The 21,008-nt window shown below is 36.2% G+C and overlaps 1 protein-coding gene and 1 pseudogene across 1 annotated transcript in view; one reads left to right on the top strand and one right to left on the bottom strand.

Annotated features, from left to right (window-relative positions):
* Positions 1-13,949, top strand: part of KLHDC1 (kelch domain containing 1) — a 69,164-nt gene extending 55,215 nt beyond the window's left edge. Inside the window, exons 10-13 of the mRNA XM_004698961.2 lie at positions 231-303; positions 4,686-4,770; positions 6,382-6,434; positions 12,491-13,949. Coding sequence (XP_004699018.1) covers positions 231-303; positions 4,686-4,770; positions 6,382-6,434; positions 12,491-12,677 — 398 coding nt within the window. The 3' untranslated portion in view covers positions 12,678-13,949. The remainder of the gene's footprint in view (positions 1-230; positions 304-4,685; positions 4,771-6,381; positions 6,435-12,490) is intronic.
* A 6,772-nt stretch (positions 13,950-20,721) lies between these two features.
* LOC101641481 overlaps positions 20,722-21,008 on the bottom strand; it is a 6,308-nt pseudogene continuing 6,021 nt past the window's right edge.

The following is a 21,008-nucleotide window of genomic DNA, read 5'->3' as shown; positions in this document are numbered from 1 at the left end:
TAAGTTATCCCTTTGATTGTGTTTGTGTGGCAAAATCTTGATAGTTGTTGAGTCAGGTATATGGTTGTCCATTGTCTTATCCACTCAACTTTTATATACATATGTTTAGAATTTTAATGATAAAATAAACAGACAAAAGATAGTTGTATAAATATAGCATGATAAAATTGGAAAACATTTAAAATATTATCCCAAAGATCTCATCTTAATTTCTTGTCATAAATTTTCAGGTGATGGTTGGATTCATAATGTCATAACAAATTGTTGGAAACAACTTACACATTTACCTAAAACAAGACCCAGGTAGGTCCAGAAGTTGACAAATAATAAAATAGTTAGGAATTTTAAAGTATTAAAATACAGTACTGAATTTATAGTGTTTATCATTAAAGTCATAAACCATCAGGAAGGATATCTTTCTAGCATATTTGATGTTACCTACATGATTAATTTAATTATTCTTTTAATTACATATGATTGTTAGAAATAATTAATCTTGTTTGCACCCATGTTTCCATATGCATATAATAATACATACTTGAAAATGCTCTTATAATAAGTATATACACTTCTCTGATACATTTTTTTAACTAGATTAAAAATATGGTAATATTGATAATAATTAGACAAGCATAGGGGTTGACTTTGCTAGTAATATATTTTTCAAAGATGATTCAAGCAAATTAATATGAAAATTTGTCTTTGTCGATATTAGTAGATGAAAAAAAATTTTAATAACTGTATATGGTCTACACTAATGTGAAATTTTAACTGTTATTTATTTGTGGTATATGATAGGGTAAAAATGATACAAATATAGTAATATTAAACTACAATGATAGCTTCATTAGTATTTAAAGTATTGTAATTTCCTCTAATTTTATTTCATAGTATTAAAAAAATCTGTGTAGAAAATTCAAATTCAGTACATTATAATTACTGGAGTCATTAATAGGTTTTATTCTTCTTCATGACATGTATTTCAGTTCTTTATTAATTTTTCATTTATACTAGTGTGAAGTCAACTTAATGATATGTATTTAATTATTTAACAAGTGACCATTGTATAACTTAATTGAGAAAAATGTCTAAAAATATTAGGGTATATATCTAGGTGTGAGTTTTACTGTGAATGCATTAATGTTGTATCATAATTACATGTGAGGGAACTTCCAAATGTTTGTAGAAAAATGTATTTAAAGACTGGTATTTTTTTTCTTTTTTTAATCATTTTATTAGGGGCTCATACAACTCATCACAATCCATACATACATCAATTGTGTAAAGCGCATTTGTACATTCATTGCCCTCATCATTCTCAAAACATTTCCTCTCCACATAAGCCCTAGGCATAGGTCCTCATTTTCCCCTCCCTACCCCCTCCCCCCTCCCTCATGAGCCCTTGATAGTTTATAAATTATTATTTTGTCATATCTTGCCCTGTCCGACGTCTCCCTTCACCCACTTTTCTGTTGGCTGTCCCCCAGGGAAGAGGTCACATATAGTTCCTTGTAATCGGTTCCCTCTTTCCAACCCACTCTCCCTCTACCCTCCCAGTATTGCCACTCACACCAGAGAGTGGTGTTTGCCCATGAGTTTTTTTTTTTTTTTCCCATGAGCTTTTTATCTATCTATCTATTTATTTATTTATTTTTACCCATGAGCTTTTTAGAAGCCCCTTTGTATGTAGCTTTTATATCTTATTGTATAAAAGTTTATTAGATGATATGATTTTGAAAATTCCTGATATTTTGAAATAATTTTTTTTATTTAAAGAGCTTTAGCCTAACATTGGGTAGCCCAGAGTTTAATCATTACTATTTTGTCTGTGGCTTTGGAACAGTCTCTTAAGGAAATTAAGCTTCAGTTTTTTTCATCTGTGAGATGAGAGTTTGACTAGATAAACTCTTAGTTTTCTTCAAGTTCTTTAATTATACAAATACACTAATTATAGACCAAAGTGAAGTAAAATGTTTTACTTTAAAATTGTTTCTATTTTATAGTATAACTTTGAATAAATAGAGCACCACAACTGTTATCAATAATTTATTAGTTAGAGGAGCTATGTAAGGAGATTTTGTTTAATTCAGTGATGTGTCATGTAAATACTATGCTTTATTAGAATATTTAGGTGTAAGTTTAGAGCAGCTGTGAGAGGACATAAACAATCAGTCTATAGAAAAGCATCAGGTTGCAAGCTGGATGTCACCAAAATCAAGGCAGGAAAGGCTTTCCAGTGTTCTCCGAGGATGAGGTCCAGGCCAGAGTTTCCCTAAGGCAGATAAGACAGAGACAGATCTATCTTCAGGTATGAGGTGAGGAGGAGAACAGGTGGGATACAGTTTAGTGTAAGGAGAATATATTTATATGATTATATGCTGACTTTTTAAATGAAAGTGATTAATTCCATTAACATGAGTTTTGTGCAAACTTTTCCAAATTATAATGTGAAATGTAAACTGCCCAATTCTTCTCCTATAATAAGGGTTTCTCAATTTCAACATTGACATTTTGGACAAAATCATTTTTGTTACGGATGTCTCATGCATTACAAGATGTTTACCAGCTCAGGTTTTGACAACAAAAAATATGCCCACAGTTGTCAAATGTCCATTTGGGAGCAAAATCACCCTTGATTGAGTATCACTGGTGTACAGTGTAGCACTCTAGATCTCATCTTACATAAAAACTATGACCACAAAGCCTTCTATATCGCCATATCTCACAGCCTAGATAGGTGATGTTCAGCAAGGACTCTTTTTTGCATGTCTTAAAAGACATCTGAGAAAGTGTTAGTATATGTAAACTGTAGGTAATGTGGCCCCTGTACCGCCAAGGATATACCTAGCCCTTTCTCCATGAAGTTAAGATATCCCTTTCCGGACAGAGGACATTCTTTCTACCCAAGTGTCCACCTAACCTCACAACATAATCTGGATTCTTGCTGAATAGTTATATAAATCTATGTTCTAGCATATGAGTTGGAGAATTGGGTAGAGTATTTCCCAAATAAAATCTCTAATGACTCAGTTCTAGCCTGGGTCCCAAGCCATTGAATGTATTATTTGATTATTTGAGTAAAGTCTTTGGTTCAACAAATTGGGCATGATTCCAATGTTTGCACTTGTAGAAGTTAAGTAAAAAAGATGTATGTACTAAATATTGGTCATGTGGTAATAAAACAGTGATATGTTTTATAAATTTATTGCTTCAGAGTTAAGCAATGACTGTAAAATCTTTCATTTATCCTCTAAATAAAATATTTAGAGGATATTTACATGTACTTTTTTTCTGAGAAAACTTTCTGAAATATTGAACTTTGTGAAATCATAAAATTATTCTTGGTAAACAATGAAAATTAGGATGGGAACAAACTGTTATGCTATTTCAAAAAGAACATTTTAATGTTCCACTTTTGAAATAATCTATACATTAATCACTCAATGAGTTCTATGGGTATTTTTGTTAATCAAAACATTGAGCACCTACTGGGTATAGAATACCATATTAAGCATTTTTTAGAAGAGCATAAAATCAGATTACCTGTAAAAGAAAAAAAAAACAAAAAAAACAAAAAAAAAATAAAAATCAGATTACCTGTTCTTAAAAAAAGAAAGGACTCTTATATTCGCATCATAGCCTATTTCTAACCACTGACATATCACCGAACATGGAGTTGCCTTTAGCTAGCCTGGGTCAAGGTATAGCACACCACTCTTCCAATTTCTGACCACAAGAGAGCCAGAAGACACACAGAGAAAACAAAGTAACATATCAATTTATCTCAGAATGTAAATTAGGAGAGTATAAACGAGTACAAGAATGTTGAAAAGAGTACTGGAGAGAGAAGTTAAACAGAATTCTCACGTGTATTTGGAATATTTCTTGGTGAGTTTGAATCGATTTTAAAGGCCCTAAGAGAATGACATACCATTTTGAGCTTAAGAACCAGGGTGGACTTAGAAGTTTAGTGATAGATAATAAGCTTTCTCAGAGGAAGAAATAAACGAACTTGAGTCAAGTAAATGGTTCATCTGGGGGAGGCAAGAATTAAGATTTGTAGCGAAAGAATGATCATGAGTATTAGGCTAAGAATATTAGGATAAGAGTAGAGGCCCTTGGTAACAAAGGAAATTTCTATGATCAAAAACAGTATTTGAGAAATATCATTTATCAGCTATAAGAAAGTAGGAGCAATCAGTTAGAAAAAAAAGATAAGAACATATGGTATTCTGTACCCAGGGAGATGAGTAGTATGAAAATTGTAATATATGTGCCAATTAGATTTCTCAGGTGACGGGAACAGAAAGTAGAGTAGAAAGAATAACTATGAGAATAGTGCCATGAAGATAGTGGAAAATTGGGAGAAGGGACTGTGTCAGCAATGGGCTAAATTACTTTTTCAATGTGTATATTACAGTAAAAATATCTGAGATAAACAGATACAAGGTTAAGAGGAATATAACAGAGCAATTGAGAGTTATCTTAATTTTAACAGTATGATTTAATAAATTCAAGAGCAATCTTAAAAATTGAGCCCTCTTTGAGGATATGCAAAAACTCAAGTTCAATGATGCCTCTTTGAAGCAGATTGAATTTGAGAGTGTACAATAACAAATTTATAGACATGTAATGTATACTACTTCCTTGACAATAATTTCACTGTTTTTAAATTTCAATCATAGGCTATGGCATACAGCCTGTTTGGGGAAAGAAAATGAAGTAATGGTATTTGGTGGGAGCAAAGATGATTTACTTTCCTTGGATATAGTAAGAAAAATTTTAATATAAGCACTTTATTTGCATAATTGTGTTTTTCAAACTAAATGTTCAACAAGAAAGTTGATATTCTAACATTGCAAACTAAGGAAGAACATGAAATGTCATTCTGGTAGGATTAATTTCAGAATGTGAGGCTTTTGTGATGCCAATTAATTAAGGCTTTAAAGGATGGCTCTTCCTTTCCTTCATTCCTTTTTGGACCTTACCATAGTATATGATTGGTTCAAAACGTGCATGCATAATATTTGATACATTAAATATAGAAGTAAACTACTGAACATAATAATAAGAGCATGACCCATAAAACTTGTTTCCCAACTTAAAATCTAGAATACTACCAATATTGTTGAAACTATCTCTTATTTTTTCTGAATCTTACCTGATAGTGCCTTTCCCTCAAGAAGAAATTACTTTTTTGAAACCTTTTAAGTGTTTCTTTTTCCTTTGTGCCCCTTTTGCACTCAGTTGTTTTATATTTGAATTTAAAGCCTTCTAAATTTAAAATCCGATACAACTAAGGTCGAAGGAGTAAGTGAGTAGTGTTTTGAAAGTATTCATCTTTCACTCCTAGACTCTTGGAATATTCGCAGCAAATTGGTCACACTTAGCCTTGTATATGAGCCAGGAATTCAGGTGTGGTTTATGTGGTGTAGATAGTGTTCGGCAAACACAGGAAGGACTCAGATGGCAGGGATGAGGGCAACCCCGAGGACAGCCAGTCTCCTCCCCTCTCTTCCAACACAGTTATCTGCAGAGTAGCACCCATGCAACGGTGAACCGCAGATAAGGTGGCTTCTCTTCAGAACATTCCGTGTAGGTTGTGTTTCTGGGGCTTCCAATTTAGAGGTTTCACTTACATGTATCAAAAGTTTTAGAACTTTATTGGACTAAATATTCAGAGTGTCAAAAAAGGCTTAACTACAGCTTGTGTTATTAGTTGCTCCCAAGTCAGTTATGACTCATAGCTCTGACTGTGCTTTACCTATAATTAAAGGCCAACTGTGACTTACGTAGTTTTTGGCACTAGTAATCTTTACTTAGGAGACAAAGCTTATTATTTTGAATAAGGTCATGATTATAAATCATGAGATTCTAAAGAGCTACTTGAAAGGATTAAATTAAATTTCTACTGTTTCCCCCCCCCCCCATTTTAATGTTTAGATGATGGAATTATTATTCAAAAAAATGCCCAAGTCTATTATTTTTAAATGAAAATTCCCCAGAAATCCTGGGACCACCTGAAAATGGGAGGCAGCATAAGGGGGATATTTTAAGATAAAGGTTATATGGAAGAAAAAGTTCTGCATAGAATAAAAAATACTTGAAACCTATTGCTGTTACAATCTTGAACTTATTGTTCTAAAAGAAAAACATGCTTCTAATTTTTAAAGTTTGCAATTGCATAGATTTTGTTTGTGTAAAAATTTGTCCACCAAAGTGTGTGTGTGTGTGTGTGTGTGTGTGTGTGTAGCTAGAGAAAAAGAGATTATTTGTTCATTTATACATTTTTAATTCATAAAAGATATTAAAATTTTAATATACTGTGGCCTTTATTAAGAAACCCTGATATAGCTTTTAATATTCTCTCTTGTTTATTAGGGTCACTATAATGATTTATTGATCTTTCAAACACAGCCTTATTCGCTACTCAGGTAAGCAAATTCAGTATTTCTGGTCATAAATAGTAGTAATGTATGACTATTTCTTTCTTCCCCCTTTTTAAAGAAAATGTTTTTTAGGTAGTTTATGATTTGCATTTTAGAAAATGTTAGCATCTTTCTAAAGAAATAATGAAATTTTTAATGGTAAACCATATATTACTTTGGTTTTTTAAAATAAAATATACAATATAGTCACATTTGTTTGGTAAACTGCTCTCAATTTATATGATAATAGTAAACACAAAACACTATATTTCCTTTATTATAAAGCTTATTTCTTTCACATCGTAAGTTTTCTGAATTCAGAATACATCTAAAATAGATGTGTATATGTAGATACTCACACATTTCTGTCCTTAGGTCACCCAATTCGTATTATTTTGTTATAGCAGCTTAAAAAAACTAATACAGCAGGTACTAAAATATTTAATTTTTACATATGAGGAACCTGCAATCTCATTATGGAGACTAGTAATATTCGTAGTAAAAGTTCAGTAACTATAAAATGGCAGTATATGATTCAGGGCCAAGAGGCTGGCAGAGGTTCAAAACATAAAGCCCATCAGTTCAGAGGAAGATTAAATATGAGATACCATCTCACCTTCATAAGAATGATAATGATTACAAAATAAACAGAAAACACTTAGAAGTTGGTGAGGCTGTGGACAAACAGAAACCCTCATCCACTGCTGGTGGAAATAACAGAATGGTAAAGCTACTATGAAAAACAATTTGGCAGTTCCTCAAAAAGTTGGACATAGTGCTACCAGATGACTCAGCAATTTTACCCTTAGGTCAGTACCCAAAAGACCTGAAAGCAGTGACACTGACAGATGTGTTGCACCAGCGCTTATGTTGCAGCACCGTCTACAATAGCCAGCAAGTCAAAACAACCTAAATAGCCATCAACTGATGAATGGATAAATAAAATGTGGTAAAACCATACCACGCAATATTACACAACCATAAAGAAGAATGAAGTCCTGATGCAAGTTACAACATGGAGGAAACTTGACCTGCTGGACAAAATAAGTCGCCACTAGAGGACAAATACTATCTGCTATCACTTGAAATAAGCAAACATAGAAGCCAAAAATAGTGTTAGTGGTTATCAGAAGCCAGAGGAGCCCTGGTTGCATAGTGGTTACATGTTGGTCTGCTAATTGCAAGGTCAGCAGTTCAAAACCACCAGCGCTCTCAGGAAGAAAGATAAGGCTTTCTACTCACGTAACGGAATTATAGTTTCAGAAATCCACAAGGGCAGTTCCACCCAGTCCTGTAGGGTGGCCATGAGTTGAGATCAACTTGATGGCAGTGAATTTTTGGTTAGAAGCTAGAAGGAGCAGAGAAGAAGGAGGTTTCTGCTCTGAGTATATTGCAGATAATTCTGGTGCTGGAACAGGTTAGAAGGGAAAACGGTCATACAACTTCAGGAACGTTACTATAGAGAACATGTAGAAATTAATGTTGCATGTGATGTTGTTTGTTTATTAAAATTCTTTTTAAAAGGATAAATCATTATAGCAGCATTTCCCATCCTGGTCTGCACATTAGAATTCTCTTAGGATCTTTTCAAAACCCCAAAGTCCAGGCTGTACCCTAGGCCAATACATTCACAGTCTTTAGGGATGAGAGATGAGAGACAGGCAGAAACAGTGTGTTCCCACAAGTGTCCGTGACACCTCAGACATACTCCTTAGAAAACAAGCGTGCATGAGCTGTGACACTGTGAGTTATGCCATCAATTTCAAACAGTATTTGATTTAAAAACTTAAAATAGATAGTAGATATGTCTGAAAGTAAGTAAAAAATGGATTACCAGAAAATCATACAAACCCTTATTAAACAAAACATCAAAATGTGAAGCTATTGTGAAATTGTTTCTCAACAGAACCTCCATCTAGCTCAATATACTTCTGAAGATGTTATTTCCATCTGTCTAACCCTTCTCTGAAGAATTTTACACTCTTCAATTTACAGCAAGTCAAATAGGCAGTTTTGGTATTCTCGGGTTCAAATTGTGTTCCTTTAAGTGCTGTTTGAGTTGACAACAAAAGGAGTCTGAAGGGACAGGATTTGGGCGCAGGGATAGGATAAGGTCTCCCAATGAAACTCAGATCTACATATAACCCCCTCCCTGGTTGATGGACAACAGAAAAGTGGTTGATGGCAGACATCAGTCCGTGTAAGACATGAAAAAAGAATAATTTATAAATTGTCAAGGCTTCATGAGGGAGGAAGGGGGGGAGGGCAGCGGAAGGAGGGAAGAAAAAGTGAGCTGATACCAAGGGTTCAAGTAGAAAGAAAATATTTTGAAAATGATGACAACAAATGTACAAATGTGCTTGACACAATGGATGCATGTATGTATTGTGATAAAAGCTGTATGAGCCCCCAATAAAATGATTTTCAAAAAAAATTCTCATAGGACAGTCTTTGCTACCTTTGGAGAAACCCAGGTTCATTGCCATTCCTGGTCTTTTTCTCGCCATTGTATTTTTCAGTTTCCTTATAACTTCATAATAAGCTCTAGTGTTTTGTGTGTCTTTTGAGAAAAATCTATCGACTACCCCTTTGATAACCTCTCAAAATAGTCACCATAGCTTTCTGAACTAATCTCTCTGCTCTCAATTTAAGTGGCCAGCACATCCCCTGGGAACTCACTGTTTTGATTAGAGCTTTTAAAAAGGCACCCTAACAAGTATCTTGATGAGAGAACTTGTCTAGAGCCATAAGATTTCAGAAACACATTTAAACATGTTTTGTTTGGATTAAACACATACATGTGTGAATGCAAGCCTTGGTAGCAATACTTCTTGACTAAATGTGTAAAGAAGATAGACTTTTAAAATAAACTTTAAATTGTGAATTTGGTAAAGAATTGCAGAGCAGAGCAGAAGATCATGCAACAATTCATATGCATTTTGTTTCATTTCATCCATTTCAACCCCCTTAATGAGAAGATAAGATTTTCAAAAACGGAAAAGAAAATTGCCACGAGAGAACCATAATGTTCATGAAGCTTCTGGAGAAGGCAGCCTTCTGTTAGATGGTAAGGACAGGAAAGCTTCGAGAAGTCTTTGCAGAACAAGAACTAAGAATCTGTGATCAAGTAGTGCAAATAGTTAATAATATGTAGAGGGGGCTGGTCAGACATAAAGATGTAATCATTGGGATATAAATAGGTATGAGTTAATTCTACCCAGGAAGAGCTTTCAGAGTTGAGAAGAAGCCAACAATTGAGCATTAGGGGCGCCTAACACTTGTGTATGTAGAAGAAAGGTGGAAGGTATTTGCATGGGAGTAGCAAGAGCAGTCAAAGGTGAACCAAGAGATATTGGTACCAAATCTGAGAAGGAAGAGGATTCAAAGTGGAGAGACACTGGAGAGATCACAGAATCGGAGTGGAATGCGCTGTGGAGTTCGACAGTCCTGGGAAGTTAGGTGAAACCGGAAACCAGAATGACACCTGAGAGAAGCAAGTCAGGAAAGAATGTGCTGAGGGAAGGAACCAATGAGGAGGAAGTTGGGAATTCAAGAAAATGAAGGAATAAACGACTGAAGGAGGGGAATTTGAGACCAGGTAGTTGAATTAGTATTTTACTTGGAAAGAAGAAAGTGTAGCTATAGAGATAAATTTGTTTGGGCAGGACCTTAAGACAGTTTTGATAGTGAGGTCATCTGATAGGAGAGATTAAAAAAAAACAACCCTAAAGATACATTTAACCAAGGAGCTACAAGACTTGTATACTGAAAACCACAAAATATTTTTGAAAGAAATTAAAGAAAACCCAAATAAATAAGAAGGCATCTTGTGTTCATGCACTGGAAGATTTCATTGTTAAGATGTGAACTACAGATTCAATGTAATCTCTATCAAAATTCCAACAAACTTTTTTTGGTATAACCAAAAATCTGATTCTTTATATGGAATTACAGAGAACCTCGAATGTCAAAACAACAAAGGTGGACACATACTTCCCAACTTCAAAACTTCTTATAGTAATCAAAACCATGTGGTACTGGCATAAGAATAGGCCAATGGAAAATAGTTGAAAGTCTAAAAATAAACGCATATATGTGTGGTCAATTGGTTTAGTTTGGTTTTTTACAGAAGTGCCAAGTTCATTCAATGGGGACATTTTTGTGTTTTCAATAAATGGAGCTCCACAAGTAATAGATTTGTTGGACCCTATCTCACTCATATATAAAAATTAACTCACTCAAAATGAATCAGTAGCCTAAGTACACGAGCTAACCCATAAAACACTTAGATGAACATGTGGGGTAACTTCATGAGTTTGGATTTGGGATAGATTCTTAGATGTGCCACCAAAAGCATGGACAGCAAAAGACTAAATAGATCATTTTTCTCCATCAAAAATAGCTTTTATACATCAAAGAACACTGTCCTTTGAGGGGGAAAACGAAAAGTGAAAAAAACTTACAAAAGGGAAGGAAATAACTGTAATTCTTTTATCTGAAGTTTGACCAATATTCAGAATACTTACAGAACAAGTGCAACTGTCAAAAAACAAGCACTCAAATTGACGTCAAGCATAGGCAAGGAGGAGATCCAAAACCTACCTGTAAGGCCCTCACAGAAGGGCTGCATGGAAGGGCGCAGGGTGCATTGTAGCACTGATGAAACACATAACTATCCTTTCGTTCTTTAATATTTCCTCCCCTTACCATTAGGGTTTTAGTTTTACTTCATTAATCTTGTGAGACCTGCATATGTTCATTTGTATAAGATTGTTTGATATATGAAATCCAAGATAGATAAACCCTTCAGAAGTAGTAACTTGAGTAATGATTCTCAGAGGGTATGGAAAGAGGCGGAGGTGGGTGGAGTGGGGGAAGGAAGAATTGATAGCTATGACTACATAACCCCACTCAAGGTTAACCCCACTCAGAATGGTAGGTGAAATAAATAATATAATATATCCTGGGGGGGCGGTGGGGAAGAGGGGACAAAGGGGAACTGACATCAGAGTTCAAGAAGAAAGAAAATATTTTGAAACTGATGGTGGCAATTGTACAATTATGCCTGATCTAATTGAACTATGGATTGTTTTATCTGTAAGAACTCCCAATAAAATCTAAAAATAAATAAATAAATGAAAAGAAAAAAGGACAACTAAACTGAATACCAAAAAGAAAAAGAACCCAATTGAAAAATGGGTAAGTACTTTCTAAAGAAAATTTATAAATTGCCAACAATCACATATATAGATGCTCAACACAATTACTCATTAGGACTATTTAAATAAAAACAGCAATGAAATTTTTACCAGTTCAAATCCACTAGGATGGTTATTAATCAGAAAAAAATATCTAGAGTGCAAATCCTTGTGAAAATGATAAGTAAGGTTAATCATAGCAGAATCAAATGAATTTCCTTAAAACTTTAGAAGATTTATTTTAGAAATAAAGTATTACCTACCGAAATAGATCTTATCTTAGTATTGGATAGTCAAGATTCTTTTGAAGTTATGAACCCAATTCAAACAAGTTTAAGATTATAAAAGAATTTAATCGAAAGGTTATGGTCCTCTAATAGAATCAAAAGGGGAGACGGGAACATCCAGACCCCCAGAGGGGAGAAACCCAAGTAGTCTCTCAGTTCTTTCTGCACAGCTGCCTCCTTTCTCTCTTCAGACTTCCTCTCTGGGCACTTCAGCGCAGTCACTTGCGGAGGGGAGATGGGGAAGGCCAGGTCACATGGTATTCAAATGGATGTCAGAGAGGGGACTCATGAGGGCTGGGAAGAGAAAAAACAGTTCTCAGAGAAGAAGTGGGCTAGAAAGAAACGTTTGAAAGGGTCTGCATTTGTATGATAAATCATGTTGTTTATTTCTACTTGATGTTGGTATTATGTGTCTAAAAATACATGTGTAGTGCTCTGGGAAATTTTTTTCTGATATGTTCTAAATAATATAAAGGGGGTACATTATCATGTAAAATTTTTATAATTATTTTCACTTTTTAAATACATATCTATAAATATAGCTTCTGATTACAAAGCTATTATGTTTTGTTTACAGGTCCTGCCTTGACTGCATTGGTAAAAATATTATCACTTTAGAAAGTCAGATATCTTTACTACCTCCTAAACTCCTACAGCAAGTATTCAAAAAGATAACATTTTGGACTGCAGCTAATCATCGAGAAGAGCAAAGAGCCCAAACAGAAGAAACAGAATATAAATATCAATGGATTAGTAACAATTAAGTTCTCATATATCCTACATATTTAAAATGCTTAAACATTGTAATCAGACTAAGTTTTACACACTCCCCTGCCTCTCTCCTCTTTTTGGAGGCTTTATTTGTAAGATAAAGTTAGAAACAAAGTGCTTTTTTAGAGTGATTATATGGTATTGGATATAAGAAAATTTGAAGTGAAGAATGGTACGTTAATTGAAATATATTTGCAAATCAATTTCCTTATAAGTTACAAAGCACATACAGTTTCTGAAAGTAAATATAGTTGTAGGATATTTTAACTCAATATGTACTCGACTAGAAAGAGAATTCAAATTTGAGGAGAATGAGAAGTTGTCCCAAGCACTTCAGAAAACCCCTACACAATGACAGATATGTGTAAACACTACATACCAACTCTCAGAACAAGCTTTCTCATGTCACTTTACAGTTACCTAAGCAACTCCTTAAATAACTCAGTGGGTAGTACAGCTGGCCAAAAATGATAAAATAGGCAAACACTGGTATGGTATTAAACATTTAACTCTTGAGCAACATTTAAAATTTTATTCAACCTAGTTTTAAAAAGGGAATAAATGTCTTCCACTTTCACCCCTAAATATACATCCTTTGTCCAAACACACACACACACACACACACCATGATTTAAAGTAACTTAAGCAGAGGTTATTTATAATACAAGTTTTGAAATATTGAGACATAGTTTGTTAATTCTTTTTTTGTTTTGTTGTTAATTCTTGAGACATGCTAAAATACATTTTGCCTTGTAAGAAGAGTGCTTCTAGAGTAATTTTTATGGGATGGTAACCTAGTAATTTGACTTCATAGAAACCCCCTAAATTGACCCACTCCATTCTATAGAGGTGGTGCTCAAGATACCAGGATGTTAAGATCTGGTTTATTCTCTTTTAATTTCAGTATTACCACCTATTAGAAAATGGAACACTATACTTATCTCTCTATTCTTCAAAGTGGTTATTTTTTATATAATTAAGATTTCTCTTCTTTGTTTTATCACTTTACCACTGAATTATTAAAAACTCCTGCATATGAACTTATAATTTCTCTATAATTTCACAATTCAAGGTATTGCTGAAACAAAATGTTAAGAGAAAATATATTTCTACATTGAAGTATATATAATTTATAATGAAGATTACAGTAATTTGTAGTATCTTTAATCATTAAATTTGAGAGTTATATTTTATATATGCATATGCACTGTATTTTGGATGTGTAAAGCTTCTAAGGTATTGAAATATTGTGCTTATATTTTATTTATTGTAAAAAGTATATAGTATATAGTATTATATATAGAATTATATACTTTTTCCTCAGTTTGTCAGTGTGAATCAGTCATTAGAATTGATTATGCTAAAAAAGAAAAAAAATGAATTGATTATGCAAAAATATTTCAGGATAAGTTTTCATTTTTTCTTACTATTTTAAGTGAATGAATCTCACAAACAATATCCATCTTAGGACAAATTCTTTAGGAGTTCAGTATCAACACATTATATTTAAGGCAAAAATATGCCAAAACCTGCCTGGATAGTCATGGGCACACTGAGTGGAAGGAACACTTTAATAAATGACTTCGGAATGAGGATGAAGTCCTCCTCTGGCCTTTTAGGACAGCACTGTTTTTAAGCGTTTTGGACACTAAAGTTGGGTCATCCTCCTCAAGATGTATTCCTTTGGGTTTCAAGAAAATGAAAATCTATATATCTTCTATGGCACGTGAAACTTAAGTACAGGGTGAGTCAAAAAGTATTACTATTAAAATATTTCAAATAAACAGACTGCTACTAAACCATAAACCGTTATTAAACAAAAATATCAACATATGAAGCTATTGTTGCTTGACATGGGTTCAATCCATGTATGTACTTCTGAAGACTGTTTCCATCTGTTTAGCTTTTCCCAGAAGAATTCTATGCTCTTTGACATCTGCAATTCTATGCACTTTGACATCCTTAAGGGAAGCAAATCGTGCTCTTTTGAAAAGTTTTGAGTTTAGGGAACAAAATGTAGCCTAATCATGTGTGTGTGTTTGGACAAAGGAAGTAAAGGACTAATACCATGACAGTAGGGTGGATGGTGTATGAAAAGTTTCCCAATAAAATTCTCACAGGACACCCTTTGATACTCTCAAAAAATGAGCAGGTGTATTTTCTTCTCAGAAAAATATCCGTTGTTGCAGCCATCATGGCCTTTTTCTCATCAATTCATTTTTGGTGTATGAAATTTAAAACTTCATAATAAGACCATCCTCTGGTCTTACCAGAAAATCTATCAAGATTACCCCTTCGGAATCCACAAGAAATAGTGGCCATAACTTTCTAAGCTAAACTCTCTCTTCTTTGAGTTGAAGTGGCCCAACAAACAGATCTTCAAAGGCACCGTTTTAATTGGACTCTATTTGAAAGCACTCTCAGGAGACTGACTGTGTGCTGCCATTCACTCATCACAGGGACATGTTTTATTTGGGGCTGTGGGACTGAGCTGCTAACCTCACGGGCAGTTCAAATCTGTCAGCCGCCCTGTGGGGGGAAAACGAGCTTCCAAGCCCGGTACAGTCCGAATCAGCTTGATGGCCCTGTTTGCTTTTGGGGGTCTGGGGACATTCAAACTGGAAACCTAGTAGCAATGCTTTTAGACTGACCTATGCTGCAGGAAAACGTTTGGGTCCAAGGGTAGCCCCACCGTAGTATTTGCAGGGTCCTTTACCTCAACTTTTGACCTTGACTGAAACTAGGGAGTGGGCAAAGTCAGTTTTGAAGTTCATCGGCCAAACATATTTTTCCTCACTTCTCACCAGCTAAATGGCTTACTTTCCATTTTTGTTGACCTCCAAAATACATCAACTGGCTCTAAGTAAAATAGGTCAGTAAAAAAAGAAAAAGACTTATATGATAAAATAGTAATAATTTATAAATTATCAAGGGTTCAGGGGGAGCGGGACGGGAGGGGGAAAATGAGGAGCTGACACCAAGGGCTCAAGTGGAAAGCAGGTGTTGTGAGAATGATGAAGTCAACATGTGTACTAATGTGCTGGACACAAATGATGTATGTACAGATTGTGATGAGTTGTATGAGCCCCTAATAAAATGATTAAAAAAAAAAGCAAAAGCAAAAGACCTTCAACGAAACAAACTGAAACATTGGCTGCAACAACGGACTCATCCGTAGACGGCAACAATTGTGAGGGTTCACAAGACTAGGCAGAATCTCACTCTTGTACAGAAGATCCTTATGAGTTGGACTGAACTCAAACAGCACCCAACAACAACAAATATGTATTGATTCACGAGCCCAGAATTTTATTTCATTTTTTTGTGTGGCACTAGAATTTAGTTCTTTAGCAGCTGTGAGGATTTTAAGGATAGAATGTAGTAGGTAGGAACTTAGTAATCATTGTTATACATGTAATGCCACAGGAATCAAGCAATGACTTGCCTTAAAGAGAGACTATTTGGCAAGGATTTTATAAGTACTATATTGGAAAATATTCCACAATCAAATCCAAATTCTTCATAACAAGTCATTCATTTTTGTGACAAGTATTTTGCATATCCTCTCTGTCAGCCACTGCTGCTGTTCTTGCTAGGTGCCATTGAGTTCTGACTCACAGCAACCCTGTGTACAACACAAGGAAACCGCCTGGTCCTGGGCCAGCCTCACAACTGTTCTTTTCCTTGAGCCTACTGATGCAGCCACTGGGTTAATCCACGTTGTCAGAGGTCTTCCTAACTTTAGATTCCCTTCTACTTTACCAAGCATGATATCGTTCTCCAAGGACTGGTCTCTCCTGACACGTCCAGAGTATGTGAGACAAAGCCTCACTACTCTGGCTTCTAAGGAGCATTCTGCTTTACTTCTTCAGAGATAGATTTCTTTGTTCTTTTGGCAGTCCATGGTACTTTCAATAGTCTGACAGAACTATAATTCAAATGTATCGATTCATCTTCAGTCTTCTGTATTCAATGTCCAACATTCATATGATTGACAATACCATGGCTTAGTCCTCAAAATAACATCCTTGCTGTTCGATGCTTTACAAAGATCGTGTACAGATTCACTCCATGTAACCTATCATTTGATCTCTTGGCTGCTGCTTCCATGAGCACTGATTGTGGGTCCAAGGAAGACAAAATCTTTGACAACTTCAATCTTTTCTCCATTTATCATGATTTTACCTACTGGTCCAGTTCTGAGGATTTTGGTCTTTGCAACGAGCTGTAATCCATACCAACGTTACAATCTTTGATTTTCATCAGCAAGTGCTTCAAATCCTCATCTTTCAGCAAGAAAGGTGTGTCATCTGCATATTGCAGGTTGTTAGTAAGCCTTGAATCTTGATGCCACATTATTCATATAATCCAGCTGCTTTGGTTACTTTCTCAGCATACAAATTGAGTAAATATGGTGAAAGAATACAAACGACTCACACCTTTCCTAATTTTAACCCATATAGTACTCCTTTGTTCTGTTCAAACAACTGCTTCTTGATCCATGTTTGTATTTCATGTGAACACAGTGTAGTGTTCAGGGTTTCCATTTCTTCTCAAGGCTACCCATGGTTCGTTATGGTCCACACAGTCAAAAACCTTAACCGCAGTCAATAAAGCCCAAGTAAACATTTTTCTGGTATTCTCTGCTTTCAGCCAAAATCCATCTCACATCAGCAGTGATATCCCTTGTACCTTGTCCTGTTCTGAATCCAGCCTGACCCTCTGGAAGCTCCCTGTCAATATAGTGCTGCAACCATTGTTGAATGATCTTTAGCAAAGTTTTACTTGCTTGTGATATTAATGATATTGTTCTATAATTTGTACATTCTCTTGGGTCATCTTTGTTTGGAATGGGTACAAATATGGATCTCTTCCAGTCAATTGACCAAATAGCTGCCTTACAAATTTTCTGGCAAGATGAGTGGGTGCTACCTTCATCAGCTTGTTGAAGTCTTTTCATGGTATTTCATCAATTTTTGGAGCCTTGTTGGCCACTTCTTGAACTTGTTCCTTAAGCATCATTGGTTCTTGTTCATATGCTACCTCTTGAAATGGTTAAATGTCAACTAGTTGTTTTTGGTACAGTGACTCGGTGTAGTCTTTTCATTTTCTTTTGATGCTTCCTGTATCATTAAATATTTTGTCCATAGAATCTTTCAGTATTACAACCAGAGGCTTGACGTTTTTTTAAAGTTTTTTTTCAGTTTAAAGTATACTGTGTTCTTCCTTCTTAACTTTTAAGTCTTCACATTTCATTATATTTTACATCTCTTTGAACTTCCATTTGAAACTTTATGTTCAGCTTTTTTTTATGTTCAGCTTTTACTTCATCATTCCATCCATGTCTTAGCCACTTTACAATTAAGAGCAAGTTTCAGAGTCTCTTCTGACATCCACTTTAGTCTTTTCTTTCCTGTCTTTTTAATGACCTTTTGCTTTTTTAATGTGTGTTTTTCATGAATAGTGTTATTCCACAATGCATCTGGTCTTATTAATGTTCAAGGCCTCAAATCTGTTCTTGAGGCGCTTTTGAAATTCAGGTGGCCTCGGGGCTGAATTTTGGCTTTTGTGGACTTGTTTCATGTTCTTTAGCTTCACTCTGGACTTACATAAGACCAATTGTCTGTTTCACAGTCAGCCCGTTTGCTCATAGCTGCTGCTATTATTCATGCATCTTGATTGCATGTTTGATCAATTTCAGACTGAACAGGTTGATAGTGTTCTTCAATTTCTTCATCAGTAGCTTTGGTGCATAAATTTGAATAATAGTTTGTTGAATGGATTTCCTTGAAAAAGGATGGATATAATCCTATCACTGGCAGCATTGTATTTCAAGATAGATCGTGAAATGTACTTTTTGATGATGAAAGCAACAATATTCCTCTTGATTCTTTTCCAGTGTAGAAAACCATTATTTTCTAACTCAAACGTCCAATGCCAGTCCAGTTGGGCTCACTAATGTCTAGGATATTGATTTTTAATGACTTAAGATTTTCCTAGATTCATGCTTTGTACATTTTGAGTTCCAATTATTAATTGATGTTTGCAGCTGTTTCTTCTCATCAGCAAATAAAGGCCCTCAAAGCTTTACACTGTTCATGTCATTATGGTTGATCTACTTCGAGAAGGCAGCTATTTTTCAGTTATATTTTAGGTTTGATCTGAGGGGCTCCATTTCTGGCACTATCTCTGTCAAAGTTTTTTTATTTTAATAATGTTTTCAGTATCTGACAATGTTTCTATTCTGCCCATAAAGTTTTCAGTGGCTAATTCCTTAGAAATGGACAGCTAATTACTTCCTTGTGTTCTGTTCTTAGTCTGGAAGCTCTGCTGCAACCTGTTCACGCTGAGTGATCCTGCTGGCATTTGAAATACCACTGACATAGCTTCCAGCATCACAGCAACACACGAGCTACCACAGTACACACACAAGTGGCGGGTCAGATACTGCTGGGTATTAACAAAATGAAACTCCCTGATGCCTATGCCATCTTGAAGCAGGGGAGATTTATTAAGTTATACGGATGATTTTATTACTTGCTATGGAGAAGTGTAGCGTATACAAATAGTGTGTGACTTGGAACTGTTAGATCTCTCTGGAGCTAGATTTATACCTCGGTCCTTGGCTCCGCACGAGAAAGAATTCACGCCGAAGCCTGGTTCGCGATCGAAGTGAGTTTTATGAAAGAAGAAGTTTCAGGTTTACACAGCACCCAAGGGGCTCCTCCCGGACATGCGGCCTGGCTGAAAGTGGCTCCGCGTCCCGCAGTGTCCCAAAGTTCCGCCAAAGCTCTCTGCGCCTAAGTTCTCTATCTCCTCTCTCTCCCCCTACTCCGGGCTTCTGCCTTTTCAAGGATTCCACGGGGCGTGGTGGGCGACCTCTGATCGACCCCATTGGCTGAATTGAATTCACCTGGGTAGGTGAGCCAATTCAAGTTCACGCCCACCCCTACCTACCTGCTGGAATCCAATCCTCTGGGCATGTGCAGTGTGCCGCTCCTTTGTTCCCCTGGCTTGGCCCTCTGGGCACGCGTTAAGGAACATTCCCAGCCCTTTGCTAACCTACCTAGCAGAACCTCAAAGTGGCCTTAGAGATCCAGAAGTTTCCCTGAAGTAGTTCCAACTAAGCTAAGGTGAAGGATGACTTGCACTCCCCAGTTCTAGGGAATAGCAAGTTTGATGGTTCTGGTGCTTAAAAAAGCTCTCAGGTGTTCAAAGAACGGAAAATGCTACTAGCATAGCTGAAGCAAGCAAGAGACAGGCAGGAATTGGAGTTGGAAAAATAAGCTGAGGCCAGGCCACATTGGGCCATGTACACCTTTGTGCTAAACATTTTCAACTCTCAAGAGCAATGGGAGCCCCTTTAATGTTTGTAAGTAGAAATCAGACTACTAAATTTATATTTTTGGTTTACACAATGGCTAAATCTAATTTAGTATAACTGAGTTGAAAAGTAAACACGCAGGAAGTAGCAGAGGAAGGAATTTCATGCTCTATGAATATTTTACCAAAGAAAGCCTTTCAAAAATATTTCTCGAGTGTAGTGTGGTTCCTGGAGGAGTCTGAGTCGTTCTGTGGGTTAATAAGCATTGGGCAGCTAACGCTGTCAACTGGAGGTCCAAGCCACGAGCTATTCGCCCCTGTGACAGAGGCTCCAGGGGTCCACTCTGTCTTGCGGGAAATCCACTTGATGGCAGTCCATTTTGTTTTCTTTTAGTTGTTCCTGGGTGAAGATGCCAGACTCACACTTCTGTCATCAAACAGCAATTATCACCAGCGCCATTATATTTAAGGATTTAAAATGTATTCTAGTCCAATCATACTTTGCAAAGGAGGAATCAAGTTTAGCATTCTGTAATTCTTAAATTTTCTTTGCCCCACTTGTATCATATAAAACGTTTAAGAGAAAACAGTCTCTGTGCGTGCACACCTTCCTCTGTGGACTGCTGGGAGATGACCGCTGGAGCACAATTCCACCAGCTGGCTGGAGGATAGCGCCAGAAAGCAGCATCTCTCGGAATAAGTCAAGAGAACAAGCTAGCGGGTGGAAGTCACACAGCGCACCTCGCACGCACCCGGGGCGCCTCCAAAGGAGGCAATGTGGTGCGCGGCCCGCGGTGGCCGCCCTGGGTAACGGGACCGAGTGCCTGTGGAAAATGAGGTGTCCGCTTGAGAACGCAAACGGGGGGCTTCATCTTGGAGAAGCGGAGACCCGACACGCACTAGCGGAGTGATTTCTGCGAACACCCGTCAGTCGCAGAGATTTCGATGTGAGCATCTGGCTACACCCCGCACCTCCCGCAGTTTCCTTAGCGACCGGCAGC

The sequence above is a fragment of the Echinops telfairi genome, unplaced genomic scaffold, assembly GCF_000313985.2.
Source record: "Echinops telfairi isolate 266 unplaced genomic scaffold, ASM31398v2 ScPeMD7_18;HRSCAF=68, whole genome shotgun sequence".
NCBI lineage: Eukaryota > Metazoa > Chordata > Mammalia > Afrosoricida > Tenrecidae > Echinops > Echinops telfairi.
This window is presented reverse-complemented; position numbering and strand designations above follow the sequence as displayed.